The sequence below is a fragment of the Urocampus carinirostris genome, chromosome 5, assembly GCF_059441175.1.
Source record: "Urocampus carinirostris isolate Australia breed hairy pipefish chromosome 5, RoL_Ucar_1.0, whole genome shotgun sequence".
Lineage (NCBI taxonomy): Eukaryota > Metazoa > Chordata > Actinopteri > Syngnathiformes > Syngnathidae > Urocampus > Urocampus carinirostris.
In genome coordinates this window covers 43,091,779-43,113,056 of record NC_142353.1, presented here as the reverse complement: position 1 = coordinate 43,113,056, position 21,278 = coordinate 43,091,779, and the positions used below count along the sequence as shown (strand labels likewise).

At 41.5% G+C, this 21,278-nt stretch overlaps 2 protein-coding genes across 3 annotated transcripts in view; both read right to left on the bottom strand.

Annotated features, from left to right (window-relative positions):
* Nucleotides 1-488, bottom strand: part of gcn1 (GCN1 activator of EIF2AK4) — a 34,471-nt gene extending 33,983 nt beyond the window's left edge. Inside the window, exon 1 of the mRNA XM_088336914.1 lies at nt 428-488. Coding sequence (XP_088193040.1) covers nt 428-445 — 18 coding nt within the window. The 5' untranslated portion in view covers nt 446-488. The remainder of the gene's footprint in view (nt 1-427) is intronic.
* Nucleotides 489-5,446: 4,958 nt separating this feature from the next.
* vamp5 (vesicle-associated membrane protein 5) lies at nt 5,447-18,411 on the bottom strand. Of its 2 annotated transcripts, XM_088335238.1 has the most exons (3): nt 18,157-18,411; nt 7,789-7,929; nt 5,447-5,958 (listed from the first exon to the last, which is right to left on the bottom strand). In XM_088335238.1, the coding sequence occupies exons 1-3, from the start codon at nt 18,157-18,159 to the stop codon at nt 5,818-5,820; spliced, it is 285 nt and encodes a 94-aa protein (XP_088191364.1). In that variant the 5' UTR covers nt 18,160-18,411; the 3' UTR covers nt 5,447-5,817. The 2 variants fall into 2 exon arrangements, with proteins under 2 accessions (XP_088191364.1, XP_088191363.1); XM_088335237.1 differs by lacking the exon at nt 18,157-18,411 and having other exon boundaries at nt 7,789-7,935.
* Between the last annotated feature and the right edge of the window lie 2,867 nt (nt 18,412-21,278).

The following is a 21,278-nucleotide window of genomic DNA, read 5'->3' as shown; positions in this document are numbered from 1 at the left end:
AATAAACTGCGCAAATCATTACAGTCACTAGCAAATATCCGGGAGCACGTTTTATATAATTATCTTATAGACTTCACGACAATGGTGTGATTTACACATGTTTAAGAAAACTGATTTCAAAGTATTTAATAATCCAGGAAAATAATATTGGTGTGTTTATATTCGTTAAAACACGTTTATTCGCCGACAATGTCATTCTTTCCACGCAACTTTGCAAGGCTTGTTGTTGGAAAGCCATTTTTGGCTACGTAGCACTTCGCTACTAGCCATTTAGCTAAATAAATTCAGGACACGTGACTTCTTGGGTGTTGAAAAATTCGTTTGAGTTTAACTGGAATTTCGGGACTTTTTATAATACAGAGGTAAAATACAATGAACTCCCTGTACAATTGGGATTGGTGTAGCAAAAAAAGCCAGCCACACATACCTGCATGTCCGCTGCCATGTTGCCGGTCTTAGAGGCGGAAGCTGTAGATGACGTCACTTCCGGGCCAGGCCCGGGTGTGTTATGGCTGATTTTTCTTATAATACTAATAATGTAATGCAAAATCATATCATAGGTTATTGGTGAAAATTTTGTGTGTGCTATGTATGCTAAAATATTTTACCAAAGTAAACGAACATTTTTACTTCATACTTGTCAACTTGAACGTTCATCCATCCATTATCTGCACCGCTTATCCTCAGTAGGGTCACTGGGGTGCTGGAGCCCTTCCCAGCTATCTTTGGGCAGTGGACAGGGGACACCCTGAACTGGTTGCCAGCCAGTCACAGGGCACACAGGGACAGACAATTCGTTCGCTCATTCTCACCTAGGGACAGTTTGGACCAGCCGATTAACCCAACATGCAGGTTTTTGGAATGTGGGAGGAAACCAGAGTGCCCGGAGGAAACCCACGCAAGCACGGGGAGAACATGCAAACTCCACACATGAGGTTTGATCTCATGACCTCAGAATTAACCTGACATGCATGTTTTTGGAACGTGGGAGGAAACCGGAGTGCCCGGAGGAAACCCACAAAGGCACGGGGAGAACATGCAAACTTCACACAGGAGGTTTGATCTCATGACCTCAGAACTGTGCCGCACACGAGCTAACCACTGCATCGCCGTGCTGCCCACACAAGTTATCCTTGTTCTTATTTTACATAGTCTGTCTTGCTGTATGTAGGTTCTGCGTTGTGTTATTAAGGTTGATTATCACTTAAAAGAGAAATTCTAATCATTAATAATTGCTAACATACAAAAGTTCGCGAGGACTCGCCCCTTCTTATCTTTGTAATTTAACTTCCCCCTATGTTTCTGCTCAGACCTTCCATTTTGAAAATGCTGGTCTACTTGTGACTCCAAGAGCCAAGATGAAATCTGCAGGGTCGAGAGCGTTGTCCATTCGGGCCCTGGTGCTGTGGAATGCTCTGCCCCTCGCACTGATGTTGCAGATCTTGACTTAAGACACAGTTCTGTTCTATCATTTATGAGTGGTGCCAAACTCTTACTGTCCTGTCCTTCCCGGCTGCCTGGCTGGTGGCGAAGTGAGGGAGAAGGATAAATCTGGATGAGTCAGCGGACCAGAAAAAAAAACCTGGACCTGAAACATGGCATCATCTGCATTGACCAGCTGGCCGATATGGGAAGCTGCGTCGTGGCGGTCTTGGACTTCTTGATGTCGTGATTACTGATGCGAGGTACCTGTGCCCGTGCCTTGGCGCCAACAGCCCTGGGCGCTGATTGGCTCTCTGGTATTTTTCAAACACCCCGGTTCCCGGTTACCAGCTTCAGACCGTCTGCTACTCTCGGCTCCTGCGAGGCCAGCCTTCAGACTCTGACTCCCTCCTGTTTTTGGCTCTCGTATGTTTCCCGGCTTTAACCCGTTTCTGTTTGACCACGTCTCTGCTCCTCCGTCCCAGACACCGACCTATTTTCCCTGCCTTCGACACCGCCATCCCTCGCCACAGAAGTGCCACTTCTGCGTTCCGAGCGATCTGCTCCCCGGGACCGACGATCACCCGATCGTGGGTACCAGGCTTTGCCTCCTTCTCAATAAAACTAAGAGAAACGAACACAATTGGGTCCTCACTCCGTTTCTGGATCCTGACACTTGAACAATTTTAGTTATAATCTATAATTGTTATTGATGTTGACTATATTTTGTGTATTGTTTCCTAATGGAGCCCGGTCATCCTAGAAGAGGCATTACCTCTTGTGTAGCGCTTCTCAAGGTTTTTTAATAGCCACATGATAAGTGTTTCCTTTTCCACATGCAGGTTTCAGATCAGGTAATGTTGTAGTACATGAGATTTTTTGTGTTTAAGTGCTATGCAAAAAAAATGTGACATGACCAATTGGCTGAGGTTGACAGCTAGGTTACAAGTAAATCTCCACTTAACAAAATAAAACCTTGAATCCGGAGCATAAGGTAAGAAAATATAGTTACATAAACATGCCCATTCTGAAATTGATTAGGAAGTTAGGATATATTGAAGCATTAAACCTCTTTGGGTGGGGTATAGTCTATCATAGATTGATGCCAAAATTCTTATATTTGTCAAAAATCTGCAGTTTCTTTGCTCTAGATACATGCAAAAAATGTCACGACCAGCACACAGGGTAGACCCAATCGTGTAACGTTTTCTCACAATTTTATTGAAAGAAAGAGGAAGGGGCTGATGTAAATTCATAATCCCAAAGGTGAGAACAACCAGGAAAAGTATGTGTGTGTCTGTGTGTGGAGTCAAACTTTGGAACAATTTACAAGACAAGATCAAACAATGACCAAATATTCACCTGTTCAAATTCAAATACAAAAAAACATTGGTGGCGGAAAACAGAGATGAGGAAAATAGGGTATGAGTGATTCGAGAGATTGGGAATAGTGCGTCTACAACTATGGTTAACTTTGTGTTATTGTTGCTATTGTTATTTCATAACTCATCTCATCTCATTAGCCGTACCGCTTATCCTCATTAGGGTCGCGGGGGGCTGGAGCCCATCCCAGCCATCTCCGGGCAGTGGGCAGGGGACACCCTGAACTGGTTGCCAGCCAGTCGCAGGGCACACAGGGACAGACAGCTCATTCGCTCATTCACACCTAGGGACAATTTAGACCGGCCAAGTCACCTGAAATGCATGTTTTTGGAACGTGGGAGGAAACCGGAGTGCCCGGAGGAAACCCACGCAAGCACGGGGAGAACATACAAACTCCGCACAGGAAGTCTGGAGCTGGATTTGAACCCACGACAGGTTCCCGAGACATGAACTGTGCCACACAAGCGCTAACCACTGCGCCGCCGTGCTGCCTATTTCATAACTGTTATTATTAATATTATTACAATTGTTGTTATATCATTGGTGTATTTAATAGGGAAGATGAAGGGGTAGGGAATATAAGCATTTGCTTCTTACTACCCCTTTTTGAACATATTATATAACATTATTTTGTTGTTGAGTTATGTTTTTGTTCTGTTTTTATTTTAATGTTCGAATAAAGTTTTCAGTCATTCATTCAAGGGCAGCGCCCGCGATCCGATGCTCACTGGAAGCAAGTCGTTCTCGCACTCGGATTGTGATCCGAATACGGAAGTGGATCTTTCGTAGCGAGCGATGGCGGTGTCAGGGACGAAAAAACAGGTCAGTAGCCGGGAAAGGGAGAGTAAAAGCGTGGACGGGGTCGGAAACGAGTCGTAAGCCAGGACGGGAGAGTAGACGAAGTCGGGATCAAAAATGGGTCGTAAACCGGGATGGGAGAGCAGATGTGGTCGGGACCAAAACAGGTCGTAGTCTGAGACAAACGGGAGCAAAAACGGGACAGGCGGGAGTCGAAAAAGGCTTGCCTTGTATAAACAGAGGTTGGCAGACGGACTGACAACAGGGGATTGACAGGACTGGGTTTGAATAAGGACAGGGAGCCAATCAGAGCCCGCAGCGGTTGGCGCCAAATGAGCAGGCACAGGTGAGTCACATTGGTAATCATGACAAAAAATGGTTATTGTCAATCAGAAAATATACCAACATGTTCTTCTGATTAAGTCATTATTTTGTATATCTGGATCTTTACAGTATATTTACACGTTGAAAAGGAATTCCACATTGTGATCAGCTTTTCGCAGAAGCCTGAACATTTTGTGGCAATATTGTGCCATCATAGGAGCTGCCGCGAGCGGCAGCTTTTCCAGCGGCTCCGTGTTATTTCGCTCTTTTTGTGATTTATTGTTTTAAGTGTCTGCTTCTATCTTCCGTGTTTTTCGTCCCGTTTGAAAACTACACTTTGGATGACTTTCTGTCTTATCGTTATGGGTTTTAACACACAAAAATGCGTTTATACGAGGAATCAACTCCTTGCCCTGAAGAATTCTCGTGCCGGCGTGATGAGGGGGCCCTATCATGGGTGCAGAGCCGGAGCTAAGGCTAAGGGGCTAGCGGCGTTATAAGTCTACCGTACCGTTCATAATCATGGTAAAAGTGAATTCTCTACCAAATAAGACTGACAAACTGGCTGTGCTGGTGAAAAACATCAAAGCACTCAGGAAGTGTAGTTTGCGGTGTTTTACGGAAACGTGGCTCACGTCTAGCATCCCGGACGCTAACGTGGATAGACGTTAATAGAATGATTGGTTCAAATATGTTTTCTAACAAAAAATAACTCACAGAGAAATGTCATGATTGGCTCCCTGTCCCTACTTAAACCCACTCCTGTCAATCCCATGTTGTCAGTCCGTCTGCGAACCTCAGTGAACACTAGGCAAGCCTTTTTCGACCCTGACTCCCACCTGTCCCGTTTTTTTGCTCCCGTCTGTTCCCGGCTTCGACCCATTTTTGATCCTGATCAGGTCTGCTCTCCCGTCCCGGGTTCCGACCTCTTTTTTCCCCCGACTACGTCTTCTCTCCTATTCTGGCTTACGACTCGCTTCCGACCCCGACCACGTTTTTGCTCTCCTGTCCCGGCTACCGACCCGCTCTTTCCGTACCTGACACCGCCAGTCCTGTATTTGCTCTCGTTTGTTTCCGGCTACGACCCGTAATCCCAACCACGTATGCTCTCCCGTCCCGGCTTTCGACCTTTTTTGTCCCCGACTACGTCTTCTCTCCTATTCTGGCTCACGACTCGCTTCCGACCACGTTTTTGCTCTTCTGTCCCGACTATCGACCCGCTTTTTCCGTCCCTGACACCGCCATTGCTCGCCACGGATGATCCACTTCTGCAGTCGGAGCACAACCCGAGTACCAGACTTGCTTCCCGCGTCCAGCGAACACCGGATCGTGGGCGTAGCCCTTTCTCTTTCTTCCAATAAAACTTGTAAGAAACGCAATGCAAGTGGGTCCTGTCTCCGTCTTGGTCTTGACAAGAAAGAGCAATTAAGCAGAGGTCCCTGTAAAAGTGTCCTTAAATATTTGTCCCCCAGAAGGGCAAAAATAGAATGATAAAAACGAAACAGAAAAACAACATAGGGAAAGGGGCCTCAGTATTTTATACAAACACTTGGTAAATTACAAAAATTTACAAAGTGTTTTTAATTCAAAACACATTTTTGTTTTTCTTGGTGCAGACGAGTGATACAGATCCAACACAAACTGGCAACTTGTCATCATTCTTTTCAATGACAACTTAATACAACAAAATCAGAAAAAAATTATGGACAAAAAGAAAAAGCAGCTATGAATTGTACCATAATCTCTTAACAATGAGCGAGACTGATAAAGAAGTCCCATAAATAATTCTAAACTAAAATAAGCACAGACTTCACCTTCCAAGCAAAATATTTCTGGAGGTCCGTTTGTCCAGTCCCAATGTCCCACTTTGAAACAATCCTTGCCAGTGTGCTATTGCGTAGCATATATGATGATTCCGATGATGATGCAGAGCACCACAACTCCTACTGCAATGAGCACAATTTTCACCTTTTTGTTTTGCCACCTTGTTTTTTCTTTCACTTGGTTGGATTTCTTTTCAAAGGTGCGACTCTGGGAAAAAAAGAAAGACAGAAATCCAAGTAGATAAGTGACATTTGTATTATTTCACATCGTCAAATTTTGTATGCAAGTCGGCCGTTGCTGGAACAGTTGTGTAAGTACAAACAGTGGGAATTGGACCCAAAAAGGCTTCATGGTGCAACATCTTAGCAGAAACAGTCTGAGACAATCAAAAACAAGCTGTAAGTTCATTGAAACAAGTGTTTAGCAGTTAAAAAAACAGATTGTGATTTATCAATGCAGACGTCAGTGGATCAGTTTTTCAATAACTGCAATCCAAAAAGCTATACGAGTATCATTCAGGGCAGCACGGCGGCGCAGTTCTGAGGTCGTGGGTTCAAATCCAGCTACCAGTTCCTGTGCGGAGTTTGTATGTTATCGCCGTGCTTGCTTGGATTTCCTCCGGGCACTCCGGTTTCCTCCCACATTCCAAAAACATGCATTTCAGGTGAATTGGCCGGTCCAATTTGTCCCTAGGTGTGAATGAGCGAGCGGATTGTCTGTCTCTGTGTCAACCAGTTCAGGGTGTCCCCTGCCCACTGCCCGAAGACAGCTGGGATGGGCTCCAGCACCCCCGCGACGCTACTGAGGATAAGCGGTGCAGATAATGGATGGATGGATGTTCAATGTGCATTCATAACTTATGCCCGGCTAAAAGAACGGAATAGACAGATTGAATAGTCTAGGTAGAATGATTATGAGCTTGTGTGCTGGCTACTCAGATCTCCAGATCTCACACAATCTTTTCGTGGGGATTTGTGTAAGAATTGGTCTATGCCGCCAATATTCTGGGACTTGACTATCGGCTTGATGTGGATTGTGTGACCCATGGTGCTTATGTTCAACATTAAGAAAATTCCAAGTAAAAACTGAGACGACAAAAAGAAAATACCTGATGGGTTTTTGTATTCTAATATTTTCTGTAATATTCAATGTCAAAATGCACCCAAGACTTTGAGCACACCCTGTATTTTTCACAGTCATGTCGCCTTGACTTGAAGGAAATGTCTCTGAGCCTGTTAGTCCTTGTTTTAAAGGAACTTTAGCACCTACCAGAGGGCAAAGATAAAGTGGCTGGGGTGAGAAGAGTCCTTTATAATGTTCTTGACTCTGTTGCCTTTTTTTGGGGGCTATGAGTTTATTCTGTCCGCTGCCATGCTTTCAGCATACACACCGTGACGCCGTATGCCAGAATGATCTCCACTGAGGTTTTGTAGAAGGACACAAGCAGATCCTGTTCCAGGTTGTTCTCCCTGAACACTCTCAGGAAATGTAGTCACAGCTGGGCCTACCCCATCACAGTTCTGGTGTTGGCAGACCAGGATAGAACGAAGGAGATGTGCATGCCCAGGAGTTTGAAGGAACTTTTAACTTTAGTGTAGCTGTTCTTATATTCTTCATGTCATCTGAAGAAAGTTTAAGTGTGAACCGTGATCTCGCCTTTCCGGAATAGTGACCTAATACCTTCTATCGTCAGGTGTGGGAATGAAGTGACCCCCATCTAGACCCCGGGACAAACATCTGCCTCGTGGCACGTCCTGCACTCTCTCACCTTATACCCAGGGAGACCCGCTTACTTCATTTGTCTCAACAATAGGAAATACCTCTCCAAAAATAGCCACATAAAGCACAATCAGGATGTAAATTGTACATTTGTTTTCTTCCTCAGCTCCACCGAAGGTGTATTTATAAACAATCAATTTGCCATGTCTCTTTTTAGATCTCTGTCGAAGGGGGCCAGTATGTCACAAAGCGGGAGGAAACCGAAAACAAAACCTAAAAACCTAAATAATATTAAAAGTGATATCACGGTATTCCAACCTTTCTTAGCAGCTCATCAGCTCTGTCTTCGAGGTCCCCGAGTTTGCCAGATCGCTCATCCGCCTTGTTCAGGTTTTCCAGCATAATGTCCTTCACCTCCTCTGCGTCCTCTTGGGCCTGCTGTAGCCGGCTTTTTCCGTTCTGCATTGCAACAACGTAAAACACACGGTGGGTTAGCCAGTTCTCTTGACAAATTAAGGAAAATGGTCGAGCGGATCACAGATTTTGTGATTGGTAAAAGACAAAACCATAGCATTCGTTTTCTGTCAAAAAAAGGAAAATAGTCAAGTCATGTTTACTTGTATAGCCCTTTATCACAAAGAGTCTCAAAGGGCTGCACAGAACACAGATTATTGCAAACCACAGACAATTATGATACCATCCCCTGATCTAAAACCTACATGAGGGCAAGGAAAAACGCAAAAACCTCAAGTCAAGTCAAGTCATGATTATTTGTGACGCCCTTAATCACTTGGAGTCTCAGAGGGCTGCAAAGAACATAGATTATTGCAAACCTCAGATTATTATTACACCATCCCCTGATCTAAAACTTACATGAAGGCAAGGAAAACCCAAAGACCTCAACATGAGGTAAATGAAGTAACCTTGATAATTAAGTATTTTTCCCAGTTCAAGATGTTTTTCTAGTTTTTTAAATAAAATAGGATTTTTTTAAAAAAAAAGCTAAATTGTCTTGTCTAGCAGGTAGCAAATCATCTTGCTAATTAAGAATATCCAAAGTTGGTCTTCTACCTTGTGCTTTGTAGCACTCCTCTTAGGTTGTATACACAATAATACGCAGATATTGTCAAAATAAAATATAGGTAATTCATATGCTATAGAATAAAAGTGTGTTTTAAGCTTAGATTTAAACATTTCCACTGAGGTTGCAGATCGCATCTCAGGGGGAAGAGCATTCCACAGCACCGGGGCCCGAATGGAGAATGCTCTCGAACGTGTGGATCTCTTCTTGGCTCTTGGGATCACGAGTAGATCAGCATTTTCAGAGCAATGGCTCCGGACCGGAACATAGGGGGAAATTGAATCTGAAAGATACGAGGGAGCAAGTCCATGCATGATTTTGTATAATACCAACAGAACCTTAAAATCGCGTCTTAAGCTAACAGGGAGCCAATGCAGGTGAGCTAAAATCGGGATCATGGTATCAAACTTCCTTGTCTTCGTTAAAAGCCTTGCTGCAGCATTTTGTACCACCTGAAGGCTCTTGATTTTGGACTTCGGGAGACCGGAGAGTAGTGCATTACAGTAATAATTAATGATAAACAAATAATATAATATTGCCACAACAGTCATGCTAAATTGGCACTGAGGTGCAGAATTCAAACAAAAGATTTGTTCACATGCATAATTTCTATTGAGTAAAATATATAGTCTGCTCAAACGTATTGGGAAAGCAAAGTCAACACATTAGGGCGGCATTAGCTCAGGAGGTAGAGTGCTCGTCTTGGGATCAAAAGGTCGCAGGTTCTATTCCCGGCCCCTCCGTCTGTCAAAGTGTCCTTGGGCAAGACACTGAATCCTTAATGCCCCCAATAAGCAGGTAGGCGCCTTGCATGGCTGACTACCTATTGGTGTGTGAGTGCGTGTGTGTGAATGGGTAAGTGTGAAGCACATTGTAAAGCGCTTTGGGAGGTCTTCATTGACTTGAAATGCGCTATATAAATGCAGACCATTTACCATTTGAAACTTCATGATGATAAGTTATGCTATAGCCACGGGGCCTTGACTTTTACGTAGGTGGTTTACACGGCAGCTGGGTGGTTAGTGCGCAGCCCCACGACGCAGAAGATCAGGGTTCAAGTCCAGCTACCGCAGCCTCCCCGTGTGCAGTTTGCATGTTCTCCCCGTGCCTGCGTGGGTTTCCTCAAGGCCAATTAACCTGCGTGTCAAATTGTCCCTAGGTGAGAATGAGCGAGTGAGTTGTCTGTCTCTGTGTGCCCTGCGACTGGCTGGCAACCAGTTCATGGTCCCCCCTGCCCACTGCCCAAAGATGGCTGGTATGGGCTCCAGCACCCCTGGGACCCTACTGAGGATAAGCAGTGCAAATAATGGTTGGTTTTTCAAGGGAAAACATTGGGGAAAAACAGGGAGCTGAAAAGATCCAAGGTTGTGTAAAAATATATATATAAAATGGTATCATGCTGTCCTCTTGGAACGGTTGTTAGCTAGGACGCAAGTGAAAAACCAACAACCTCTGTAGCATAAGCCACACTGCAATTTGTAATGTTTCATCCACTGACCATTTAAACAGATTGTGTAAAATGGAATAATTCTGAATCATCATCAAATGTTTTGACGGTAGGTTTCAAATTTCAGTGAGTTCTTGAGTCAGCAGTCAGGCACAGGGCACAAAGAGTCCCAGACAAGCAAGCATTCTCAGTCCTCAATTGTCATGCATGTTTTCGATACCCACACAAGCACGCAGAGAACATGCATACACTTTACACAATACAGCTCGCCCTGAGATTAAAACGTGGACTTTAGGATTTTGAGGCACATATCTACCACATCAAAGTGTAAATTAATGACCCTGTAAGAACATAGTTCTGTGCATTGGCTAATCCAACCTGCCAATTAATTGTTGACGTAAGAAATTAGAAATTCCGTTCATACATCAACAAAAAGTATAAAGCTTAAAGTTTGAAGTTTTTGTTGACTGATTTTTAGAGCTTAAATTAGGAGGCCACGTGGTAAAAAAGCCTCTTCTTTTGGGGGCCGGACTAGTACATTAATGGCATAAATAATGTGCCTTAACTAAAGGGCTGGGCTGTTTTTGTAGGCTCACAATTGAATTATGATTCAGGGATGTAAGGTTTTGTTACAAAACTATTATTGAGGGGGATTTTTTTCTCAAGATTTGTTTTTCTTCCACTCATATTTAATCTCTTGTAGTGTTTAGCAACTATATCTATAAAAAAAGCAAAACAGCAGTTTGTTTTAGGCTTATATTTAAACATTTCCACTGAGGTTGCAGATCGAATCTCAGGGGGAAGAGCATTCCACAGCACAGGGACAGATTCCTCCATCGGGTGATATAGTTAAGTGTCATCTGAGTAGCAATGAAAACTGATATTATACCTGTGAATAATATCACCTCATGGAAGCATGTAAATGCTGAAAAGAAGGGGGCCAAGTACTGAACCCTGCGGAACACCACAGGTAACACTAAAGGGCACACTGCAGTTTATTTAACTTGGGGAAACTCATGCAGACTGGAAAGTGACAAAAATCGCACACAAACTGATAAAATGATTGATTTAAGGATTTAAAAGTCTTTCTACTTCTTTTTTTAAATAAAAACATTTACTTGAATAAGGGAACTTTGCAGTCAGATTTAATATATATTAGAAAAAGAAGCTTCTTTAAACTTTTGCAAAGACAACCAGGTGGCATTTTTTTAAATGTAGCATTTTTTGAAATGTAGCATTTTTTGTGTTGCGCGTCTGTGACTTTATTTTAAGAACAATATTGCTTGGATGGGTTTCCTCAATGTATGGTTGATTAATGGTCGTCAGCAAATACAGTTACAAAGGGTGCTTAACGAGTGGTGTCTGGCTTTGGCCACATGCTTTGGACACATTTAAAACTGCAGGTCATTTTTTGACGTAATATAGCTGTAAAGTTGACTGTTTTTGGTTGTGTATTTCTCAGACTTCCATGCTATGAAATTAACCTGTTTTTATATTCCTAAATATAAAAACAATCATCACACACACACACACATAGTCACGTTTCAAAGATCAGTCTAAATCCATTTTTTGTAAATACGTTTCTCAATTTTATTTCATTTAAATGTGAAGTCGCGCTTATGTGTGACTTCATTTCCTGTTTCTGTGTGACATCAATAAACCACGCCTACTGACCGAATGTTGTCAGTACGGCCCGGGCAACCTGGAAAGATGGCGGCTGGGCCGTGCTCACTCCATTTGCGAGGGAGGTCAAACCTCAATAAGTGTTTTTATCTGAATAATTCTGCCAACAGAGAATTTATATCTTGAATATCTCTCACAATAGCTCATTTTTCTCTTGTGCTTTCCTCAGCATTCTTACGGGCTACATAAAATGATGTGGTGGGCCACTTTTGGCCTGAAGGGTCCTGAGTTTGAGGCATGTGACTTAAACCATTCTCTAGCATTTACAGTTGTTAAGAACCCTTTTTGACTGGTCCGGCAGCGAATGAGTCAAAGGAAAAGAGTACTTTGGAGGACAAAAAAAATAATGTCCAACTGGTTTTCTGACTCCACATGCAGTATACAAGCGACGATGGGCAAGCGCCTCTTCCCAAACGTATGTTTTCAGAGCACATAAAGCTTAATTAGTCCGACGACCCTCTGACATCTGCATTGTGAGAAAGACAGGATGCCGACATCTTAGAAGTTGACGGTGACAGGAAACCAGAGCAGCAAAACAGTTCATAATTCAGTGTCATTTCCTGCCACGGACCAACAGCCAACTGAGCAAACGCGATGACGGTAAAACGCCAGGATGAACTGAATCGGTGCCTACGTGGTGGCGTTTCTTCCCCTCCGTTTTGCAGGCCCTAAAAAAATGGCATCCATAAAAGAACAATAGCCTGTTTTAATTGGAGCTGGCAAATGTTTAACCCGGGAACGAATGGCCTGCCAGTCCAGTTCCCCTTCTTCCTTCCTTCCTTTCCTCCCTCCTGCCAATATTACCTGCCATAATGCTATGTATCCAAGGAAACCACACCCACGTCAAGTTGTTTCATGCCCGTGAGAGAGTGTGGCATGTTACTATGCTAGTAGCACGAATATCCCCGATGTTAGTATCAAGTATATGAGAACTTAATGGTCAACACAATTCATTCTTCCGGAACAACATAAAGAAGACGAAATAAAAATCAAGCACTTCATTTAAATATAACAAAAAGACCCTGAAATATGCATCATATTGTCAACGCAATTCATAACATGGAAATATTTCCTGGTCCATAACATTTCTTTTTTTTCAACTTTTAAAGAAAAAAACAAGGGGGGAAATTACTTTAAAGGATGGGTGTGTCATTTCAGGTGTCCTTAAAAAGTTGAACATAGAACGTAATTGAAAGTAGACTATTTTCTCTACCAAGTATGTGTTAACAATGCCCAACTGAGTTCAAAGAGACCTTATCATTTTTTTCCCACTAGCTTATTTTTCATCTTACTTTAAGCAAAGCTGTTCAGGGCAGAACAGATTAGGTAAGAGGGATGGGGGTGAGGGTGGGTTGGCGAGTAACTTCACCCTCATCCCTGCATTTTTTGTTTTTATTTGTTAGTGTAGCATGAAGAACTGTGACCTGCAGTTTTATATTAATATTCAAGTATTTATTCAATAGCGTTGTAGCGTCCACTCACCAACCCAAACCCAATGAAAGATTTCAAAAAATAAAACAAGAAGAGTTTATACGAGGGGCAGGACGGCAGCGCAGTGGTTAGAGCGTGTGTGGCACAGTTCTGAGGTCATGAGATCGAACCTCCTGTGTGGAGTTTGCATGTTCTCCTCCTTCAACATTCCAAAAACATGCATGTCAGGTTAATTGGCCGGTCCAAATTGTCCCTAGGTGTGAATGAGCAGGGAAATTGTCGGTCCCTGTGTGCCCTGCGACTGGCTGGCAACCAGTTCAGGGTGTCCCCTGCTCACTGCCCGGAGATAGCTGGGATGGACTCCAGCACCCCCGCAACCCTACTGAGGATAAGCGGTGCAGATAATGGATGGATGGATTTATGGATTTATACGAGCATGTCTGAGAAATGCACCCACTTCCATGCACAATTTAAGGAGCTAGACAGAGGCTGCAATGATGACACGAGCCAGGAGATGGCGGCTGCAAGTAAAAGGGTTTCAAATTCCGTACAGCTTCTTTAATGTTTTAAAGTAAAAATGTTCATTTATCTAATGTTTTGCATTGAGTAACAGAAAACCCCAAGATTTGGAAGATTTTGTTAAGGTAAGAGAATCTATGGTTGTGGATCGACATAAAAATCTTATTCATGAGTCAAGTCAAGACACATTTATTTGACACCCTTAATCACAAAATGTCTCCAAGACTGTACAGGTTAAAATTACACCATCCCCTGATCTAGAACCAACATGCGGGCAAGGAAAAACTCAAAAATCCCAACATGAGAAAAGGAAGAAACCTTGAGAAGGGGCCTCACAAGTGGTAATCCCACTCTCAGGATAACAAGGCTGTAATATAGTTTGCTTCTCCAAGTCGGTTGCCTTTTATTACTACAACCACTCGATTACTTTATGGCCCTCTTCATTTATGGCCCTTTTACGCCATTTCAGTTGAAGAGTGCAAGAAGGTTATAAAAAAAAAAAAAAAAAAGTCCAAAAAGGTGGTTCAAAGTAGTGCTCTCACTCTCCCTTTGTCAGTCTGTCTGAAGAGGGGAAACATCAATAAATGCCATTTAGCACGTATTGTGAAATTTGGGTTGTGGTGCGCTCTCTATATTTCAGGGCAGTCAGTCATATTTTAACTGGACATTAATTTCTTATTCATCGCCTTAGTTGGAATTCATATTGCTGCTAAATGTCATCGTTCTGATGCATTTACAACTAAGACCCATCTCCAAGTGCTGTACAACTCTGTAAATATGTCTGCCAATTTCTCTTATTTTTCTCTTTTAAGTCTTTTTTTCGTGTTGATCCTGAATCTAATCTCGCCTCAAACAATGTTGACTATGTTGTTATCAATGATAATAAAGATACATCTGATTCCATGTGATAAAATCATTGAATTAATCCGAGTGCATTTTGTCAGGACCAGAACGGAAACAGGACCCACTCGCGTAGCGTTTTTCACAGTTTTAATGGGAAGAAGGGGAAAGAATTGTACGCACGATCCGGTGATCGTTGGTCGCGGGAAGCAGGTCGCTCCGAACGCGCAAGTGGCACTTCTGTGGCGAGCGATGGCGGTGTCGGGAACGGAAAAAAACGGGTCAGTAGCCGGGATATTTGAGCTCAGTGCTCTCACTCTCCCTTTGTCAGTCTGTCAACGAACCTCTGCCCCGCAGGACGTGGGTTTTGCCTTGGTCCTGTTTCCTGTTGGTATTTCCTGTCCTGTTTAATATCGGTTTCCAGTTTCGTTCCCGTCTAGTTTGTCCAGCGAGCATCGGATCGCGGGCGCTACCCTTTCTCTTTCTTTCAATAAAAGTGTGAGAAAACGTTACGCTATTGGGTGCTGGTCGTGACATCATGAGCTTTGGTTCTTTTATGACTTTATTATGGGTTAACAGAAAAAGTGATCAGATCTGCTGGGTCAAAAATATACATACAGCAGCGCTAATATTTGGTAAGCATGTTAGCATGTTTCGTCTGGCATTGCCTCTTCATATCATATCCTTTGAAAACAGCCACTGTCTCTTGGTGAATTCGGCACCAGCAGTTGTTTTGGATTTTGGTGAAAAAAATTCTCCAATTTCCGCTTGTCCTGAAAATGGCAGCCCGTGTCGTGGAACTAAAAACGAGTGCTTTTGAACACAAGGAAGAATACAAACTCTGGAAGCTCAGATTGACCAAACTGCGGCATTTTCTTTTAATTTTTTTGCCCAGCCTTCCGTAAGGTTTTTGTGTAGCAGGTCCACCCGGTCTCAAACCCAGGACCTTTCAGGTGTTAGACGAATATGCTAACCACTGCACTACAGAAACACTAATTCCCATTTCCAGCTGCTTTATTTTGCGCCCTAACCCTTGTACCTAACCATTATTCCTAACCCTTGTTCCTAACCCTCGTTCCTAACCCTTATGCCTAACCCTTGTACCTAACCCTTGTACCTAACCCTAACCCTCTCAAACCCATGACCTTTCAGGTGTTAGACGAATATGCTAACCACTGCACTACAGAAACACTAATTCCCATCTACAGCTGCTTTATTTTGCGCCCTAACCCTTGTACCTAACCATTGTTTCAAACCCTTGTTCCTAACCCTCGTTCCTAACCCTCATGCCTAACCCTTGTACCTAACCCTAACCCTAAGTGAGACCATTTTTTTGTGGATGAATAAACCACTCCAACGTTTGCATTAGATTCGGATTAGGTAAAAGTTTGGTACTTTTAGTTTTAAACAAGCACAATTTTTTTTTTTTTAGTATTATGGAGACATATTGTGTTTCACGCGCAAAAATAAAGAGCATTTTAACCTTTACCGCTTTTTACGTCAAAAGGTTAACATGCACGCAACTCCCTCAAGGTGAGGATTATGTTATGTACACTAAAAACACATTTTTCTGACTAAAAAAAATGGTAGTTTATGTATTTTTGCTTATTCAGGTCCAGTCATGTTTATCTGGATAGCCCTTAATCACAAGTCTTAAAGGTCTGTAAGGATTACAGACTACTATTACAACATCCCCTGATCCAAAACCTAAATGAGGGCAAGGAAAAACTCAAAAACTTCAGCATGAGAACAATGAAGAAATCTTGAGAATGTGCCGCACATTATTGTTAAAGCCCCAGTGTGTAATATTTAACCACTAGATTTCACTAATTGTCTAATGCAGTGTGTCACGGTTGCCGTGGCGCCCAATAGGCCCCGCCCATGTGGCACCAGCTGCAGCTTGTTGACAGATTGGCTCCCTGTCAGTATTTAAACTCTGTCCTGTCAGTCCCCTTTTGTCAGTCCGTCTACAAAACTCTGTTTTTACCCGGCAATCCCTTTTTCGCCTGTGCTGTTTTTTGCTCCTGTTTGTCTCCCGCTACGATCTGTTTTTATCTCGACCACATCTGCTCTCCCGTCCCGAATTACGACCTGTTTTGATCTCGACCACGTCTGCTCTCCCGTCCCGAATAACGATACGTTTTTGATCTCGACCAAGTCTTCTCTCCTCTCCTGGCTTTTGACTTGTTTCCGAGCCGAACACGTTTTTGCTCTTCTATCCCGGCCACTGACCCCTTTTTTCCGTTCCCGACAACGCCATCGCTCACCATGGAAGTCCCACTTCCGCGTTCAGAGCGACCTGCTTCCCGTGTCCAGCAATCCCCGGATCATGGGCGCAACCCTCTCCCTTTCTTCTAATAAAATTTGTGAGAGTGGGTCCTGTTTTCGTTCTGGTCCTGACAGTGTTTTCAACCCTTTTTGAACGAAGGTACACTTTAATTTATAAAAAACTTTCCGAAAATGTTTGAAAATGAAGTTATGTCAATTATTTCACTGTACTACCTCATAAGTAGGTAATTAATATATAAAAAGAAGAAAATAATACTTTAAATAAAAAAGAATGATCATTGGTATATTTGATGTATTTATACCTAGTATTCAAATCAATGTTTTTTTCCCCTGAATGACAGTATTTTGTACTCTTTAATATTATTATTATCATGAAAATATTCTATATTCAATCATATTGCTTTTATTTTTTATTGTTCTTAACCACTAGGAGACGCTAAACGGTACATACAGTCCCTTTAAAGTTAGTCAATGAGCAATAAAGTTTTTTCCCTGAATGAAAGTATTTTGTATCACTTAATACAACTCATTGTCTCTTTAATATAATTATGATATATTCCTTATTCAATCATATTGTTTTTATTCTAATATTGTTCTTAACCACTAGGAGACGCTAAACGGTACATACTGTCCCTTTAAAGTTACAGTCAATGAGCAATAAAGTTTTTTTCCTGAATGAAAGTATTTTGTACCACTTAATACAAATCATTGTCTCTTTATTATTATTATAATTATGATATATTCCATATTCAATCATATTGTTTTTATTTTAATTGTGTTTTTAACCACTAGGAGACGCTAGACGGTACATACTGTCCCTTTAAAGTTACAGTCAATGAGCAATAAAGTTTATTTTTCCTGAATGAAAGTATTTTGTACCACTTAATACAACTCATTGTCTCTTTAATATTATAATTATGATATATTCCATATTCAATCATATTGTTTTTATTTTAATATTGTTCTTAACCACTAGGAGACGCTAAACGGTACACACTGTCCCTTTAAAGTTACAGTATATGACCAATAAAGTTTTTTTCCTGAATGAAAGTATTTTGTACCACTTAATACAAATCATTGTCTCTTTATTATTATTATAATTATGATATATTCCATATTCAATCATATTGTTTTTATTTTAATTGTGTTCTTAACAACTAGGAGACGCTAAACGGTACATACTGTCCCTTTAAAGTTACAGTCAATGAGCAATAAAGTTTTTTTTCTTGAATGAAAGTATTTTGTACCACTTAATAATAAGTTTTTCTTTTTAAATATTAACCCACGACTTGAATTCTAAAAATGTTAAGTGACGCTTGTCAAATTACAACCTTGTTACGAGTATTTTTTATAAAATAAAAGTAAAACTAGCTGGAAACTATTGACAGTCACTCACCATTTTGGAAGCGTCCGTGTCTTTCTGTCCCGTGCGGCAGTTGACGCTGGCTTCTCCGCATTGACTTGCTCGCGAGCACTTTTATACCAGCTCCGAGTACAGGAAGCGACGCGCAATTGACGAAGGGCGTTTGTGGACTTTCCCTTGGTTTCGTCGACTTTCTTTTTTAACTTCTCGTCTTCTTCTTTCGAACAGTGCGCAATGGTGTTAAAAACTTGACACTCAAGAAAGTTATGCACTTACTTGATAGTGATAGAGGCGTTTACGTTCCCTCGGAAATGGTGGTATGATCACGTGACTAAACAAACCCCTTGAACTGAATACATTTGTGGTTTATTTTCGTTGTTTTTATTAGTGTTATTATTTTCTTATTATTTATTATTTTATGAGGACCTTATTTTGACAACCCAAAAACGGAAGTACGTTTTTTTTAGACGTTGCCGAGGTTGCCGGGACGCATTTTGCATTCGAATGCACTGACGACGCTATTTAATGAATACATAAATAATTCTATAAAACTGCAGGTCATAGTTTTTGATTTCAGAACTCGCTGATTATGCACATTGTACGATTTTACATTAATCTAAAATCACGTTAGATAATTTTTTTAGGGTTTATTATCGTAAAGCCGATATTTCCAGGGGTACATGAATGCATCAATAGACACTACGAAATGTACAGTATTTAAGAGAATGCTTTTAAAATAAGGGTCTGGGGCCCACATATGGGGCCCGACAGGGGCGATTGTAGGTCCAGAGCTTTGGCTGGTTACTTCTTTTTTTTTTCATTAAAAAAAGTAATACAAAATAAAATAATAAGTAAAGAATCTAACTCTGTGTTCACAAGCTTTTTTATAACCAAAAAGATAATAATTCAGCATTGGAAAATCTGTATCAATTCTCAACTGTTTTAATAGTAAAGATATATAGATTATTAATCAAAATGTTAAAGGAAAATGCATTAGAATTTATTCCATCTTCACACATTTAATCACAATGCCACATTTTACTGAGTTGTAGTGAAGCATTATGGGAAATAGTTCAGCCAAAACAGCATTGCATAACTCAGTTGGTTGGTTGGATCCCTTAACCACTAGGATTGTAGGGGCACCATTACTTGTAGTGGTGCCCATCCCTCTCCAGGCCTACATATGTTTTCACCGGGTCTTGAGCTTTTTAGCACTCAATTTTGGTCACACTACACAATACTGCGACATCTAGTGGATAAATATTACCCAGCGTCTCTTTTGAGCACAGGTGTCAAACAGGCGGCCCGCGGGCCGGATCAGGCCCGCTAAGGGATTGAATCCGGCCCGCGAGACAACACTGAAGGAAGCGCAAGAGAAAAACGAGCTGCAGTGAGAAATATGTCCACTTGATTTCGCCAAAGCCAGGCGCCTCTCACAGTGACACTGTACTGTATTTCTTTCTTTCTTTCTCTCTCTTTTCCCCTCTCTCTCTCTCTTCCTCCATTTTCTTTCACTTTCTATCCCTCTCTCTTCCACTCGCTCTGTCTCTCTTTTTCTTTCTTTGTTCCTTTTTGTCTCGTTCTCTATCTGTGTCTTTTTACCTTCTTTTGCTCTCTCTTCCATTTTTCCTTTTCTTTGTATTTTCTCTCTCTCTCTTGTGTCCCCTTCCCCTTTCTCCCCTTCTCTCTTTCATTCCTTTCCTCTTTCTCTCTCTCTATTTTCGTTTGGATTTCTTTTTCTCTCTCTTTTTTCCCCCTCTCTCACTATTTGTCTTTTTATCTCTTTTGTTTCTCACATTCTCTCTCTCTTACTCTCTTTTATCTCTCTTTCTTTCTCTCTTGCTTTGTCCCACCCTGTCTCTTTTTCTCTCCCTCTTTCTCTCTTTTTCTTTCTCCTCAATCTACTAGTCTTTCTTTCTTTGTTTCTTTCTTTCTCTCCATTGTTCCTTTTCATGCCTTTTTTCTTTCTTTCTTTCGTTCTTTCTTAGTTTCTTTTTTTCTCTCCATCTTTCCTTTTCATTCTTCCTTTTTCTTTCTTTTGTTATTTCATTCTTTCTTTCCCCCATCTTTCCTTTTCATTCTTCTTTTTTACTTTCTTTCCGTCCATCTCTCCATTTCATTCTTCCATCCTCATTAGTCCGGCCCCCGACAGAATGTTTGTTCTATCGTGTGGCCCCCGAGTTAAAATGAGTTTGACACCCCTGCTTTAGAGAGTGCAATTAACCTTCAGTTATTTTTATTCTTTGATTTTTTTTTTTGCCAAAGTGGAGGCCAGCGAGCCACTGAAAATTGGTATGTGACCCACTTTAGGGTTGCGACCCACCGGTTGAGAAACACTGCACTAAAAAAATAAATAAATATCCCCTTCTAATTGATTTATCAAGTATATCAAACGATGCAACGAAATATGACACCTGATTTTACCTTAAAACGCTTTTTAGCTTTAATGTTTATTTCTCACATTCAGTCCTCGATTAACATATCGGTTAGCGCCTTCTAATGGTAAAAAATATAATTTATTAAAAACAATTGATTTTAACATTATGAAATGAAATGATTTGCATTTCTACAGCGCTTTTCAAGTCAATGACTTCCCAAAGGGCTTTACAATGTGCTCCACATTTCCCAATAGCGGCCTTGCAGCCATGTGAGGCGCTAACCCTGCTTATTGGGGGTATTAGGGGTTCAGTGTCTTACCCAAGGACACTTCGACATGTAACACGGACGAGCCGGGATTCGAACTGGGATCCCAAGACGAGCGTTCTACCTCCTGAACTACTGCCGCTCCTTCAGATCGATAATTCTTATTAGAATTAATGAACAATACTGATAACTAAAGTAAAATAACAAATATGTTTTTAGGATTTTCCCTTTAAGATTTAACATCTGATATTTACATAAAGAAAAATAAGAGACTAAACACTAACTTTTGTGGGAGACCTCTAATGCAAACAGTTGGTGAGCCTCAAAATCGAAATAAATTAAAAATTAAGCAAAAATAAATGAACTATTGTATAAAAGTGCATGTGTCAGGAACAGAACAGAGACAGGACCCACTTGCGTGACGTTTCTCTCAATTTTATTGGGAAGAAAGGAAAGGATTGCACACACGATCCGGTGATCGCAGGTCGCTCTGAACGCGGAAGTGGGACTTC

Bases quoted from the DNA above. Each gene is read 5' to 3' on its own strand.
- vamp5 (XM_088335237.1), bottom strand. From the start codon at position 7,935: ATGCAGAACGGAAAAAGCCGGCTACAGCAGGCCCAAGAGGACGCAGAG. The intron at 5,959-7,788 runs GTTGGAATACCG...TTTTTTTCCCAG, and splicing joins CTGATGAGCTGCTAAGAAAG to AGTCGCACCTTTGAAAAGAA.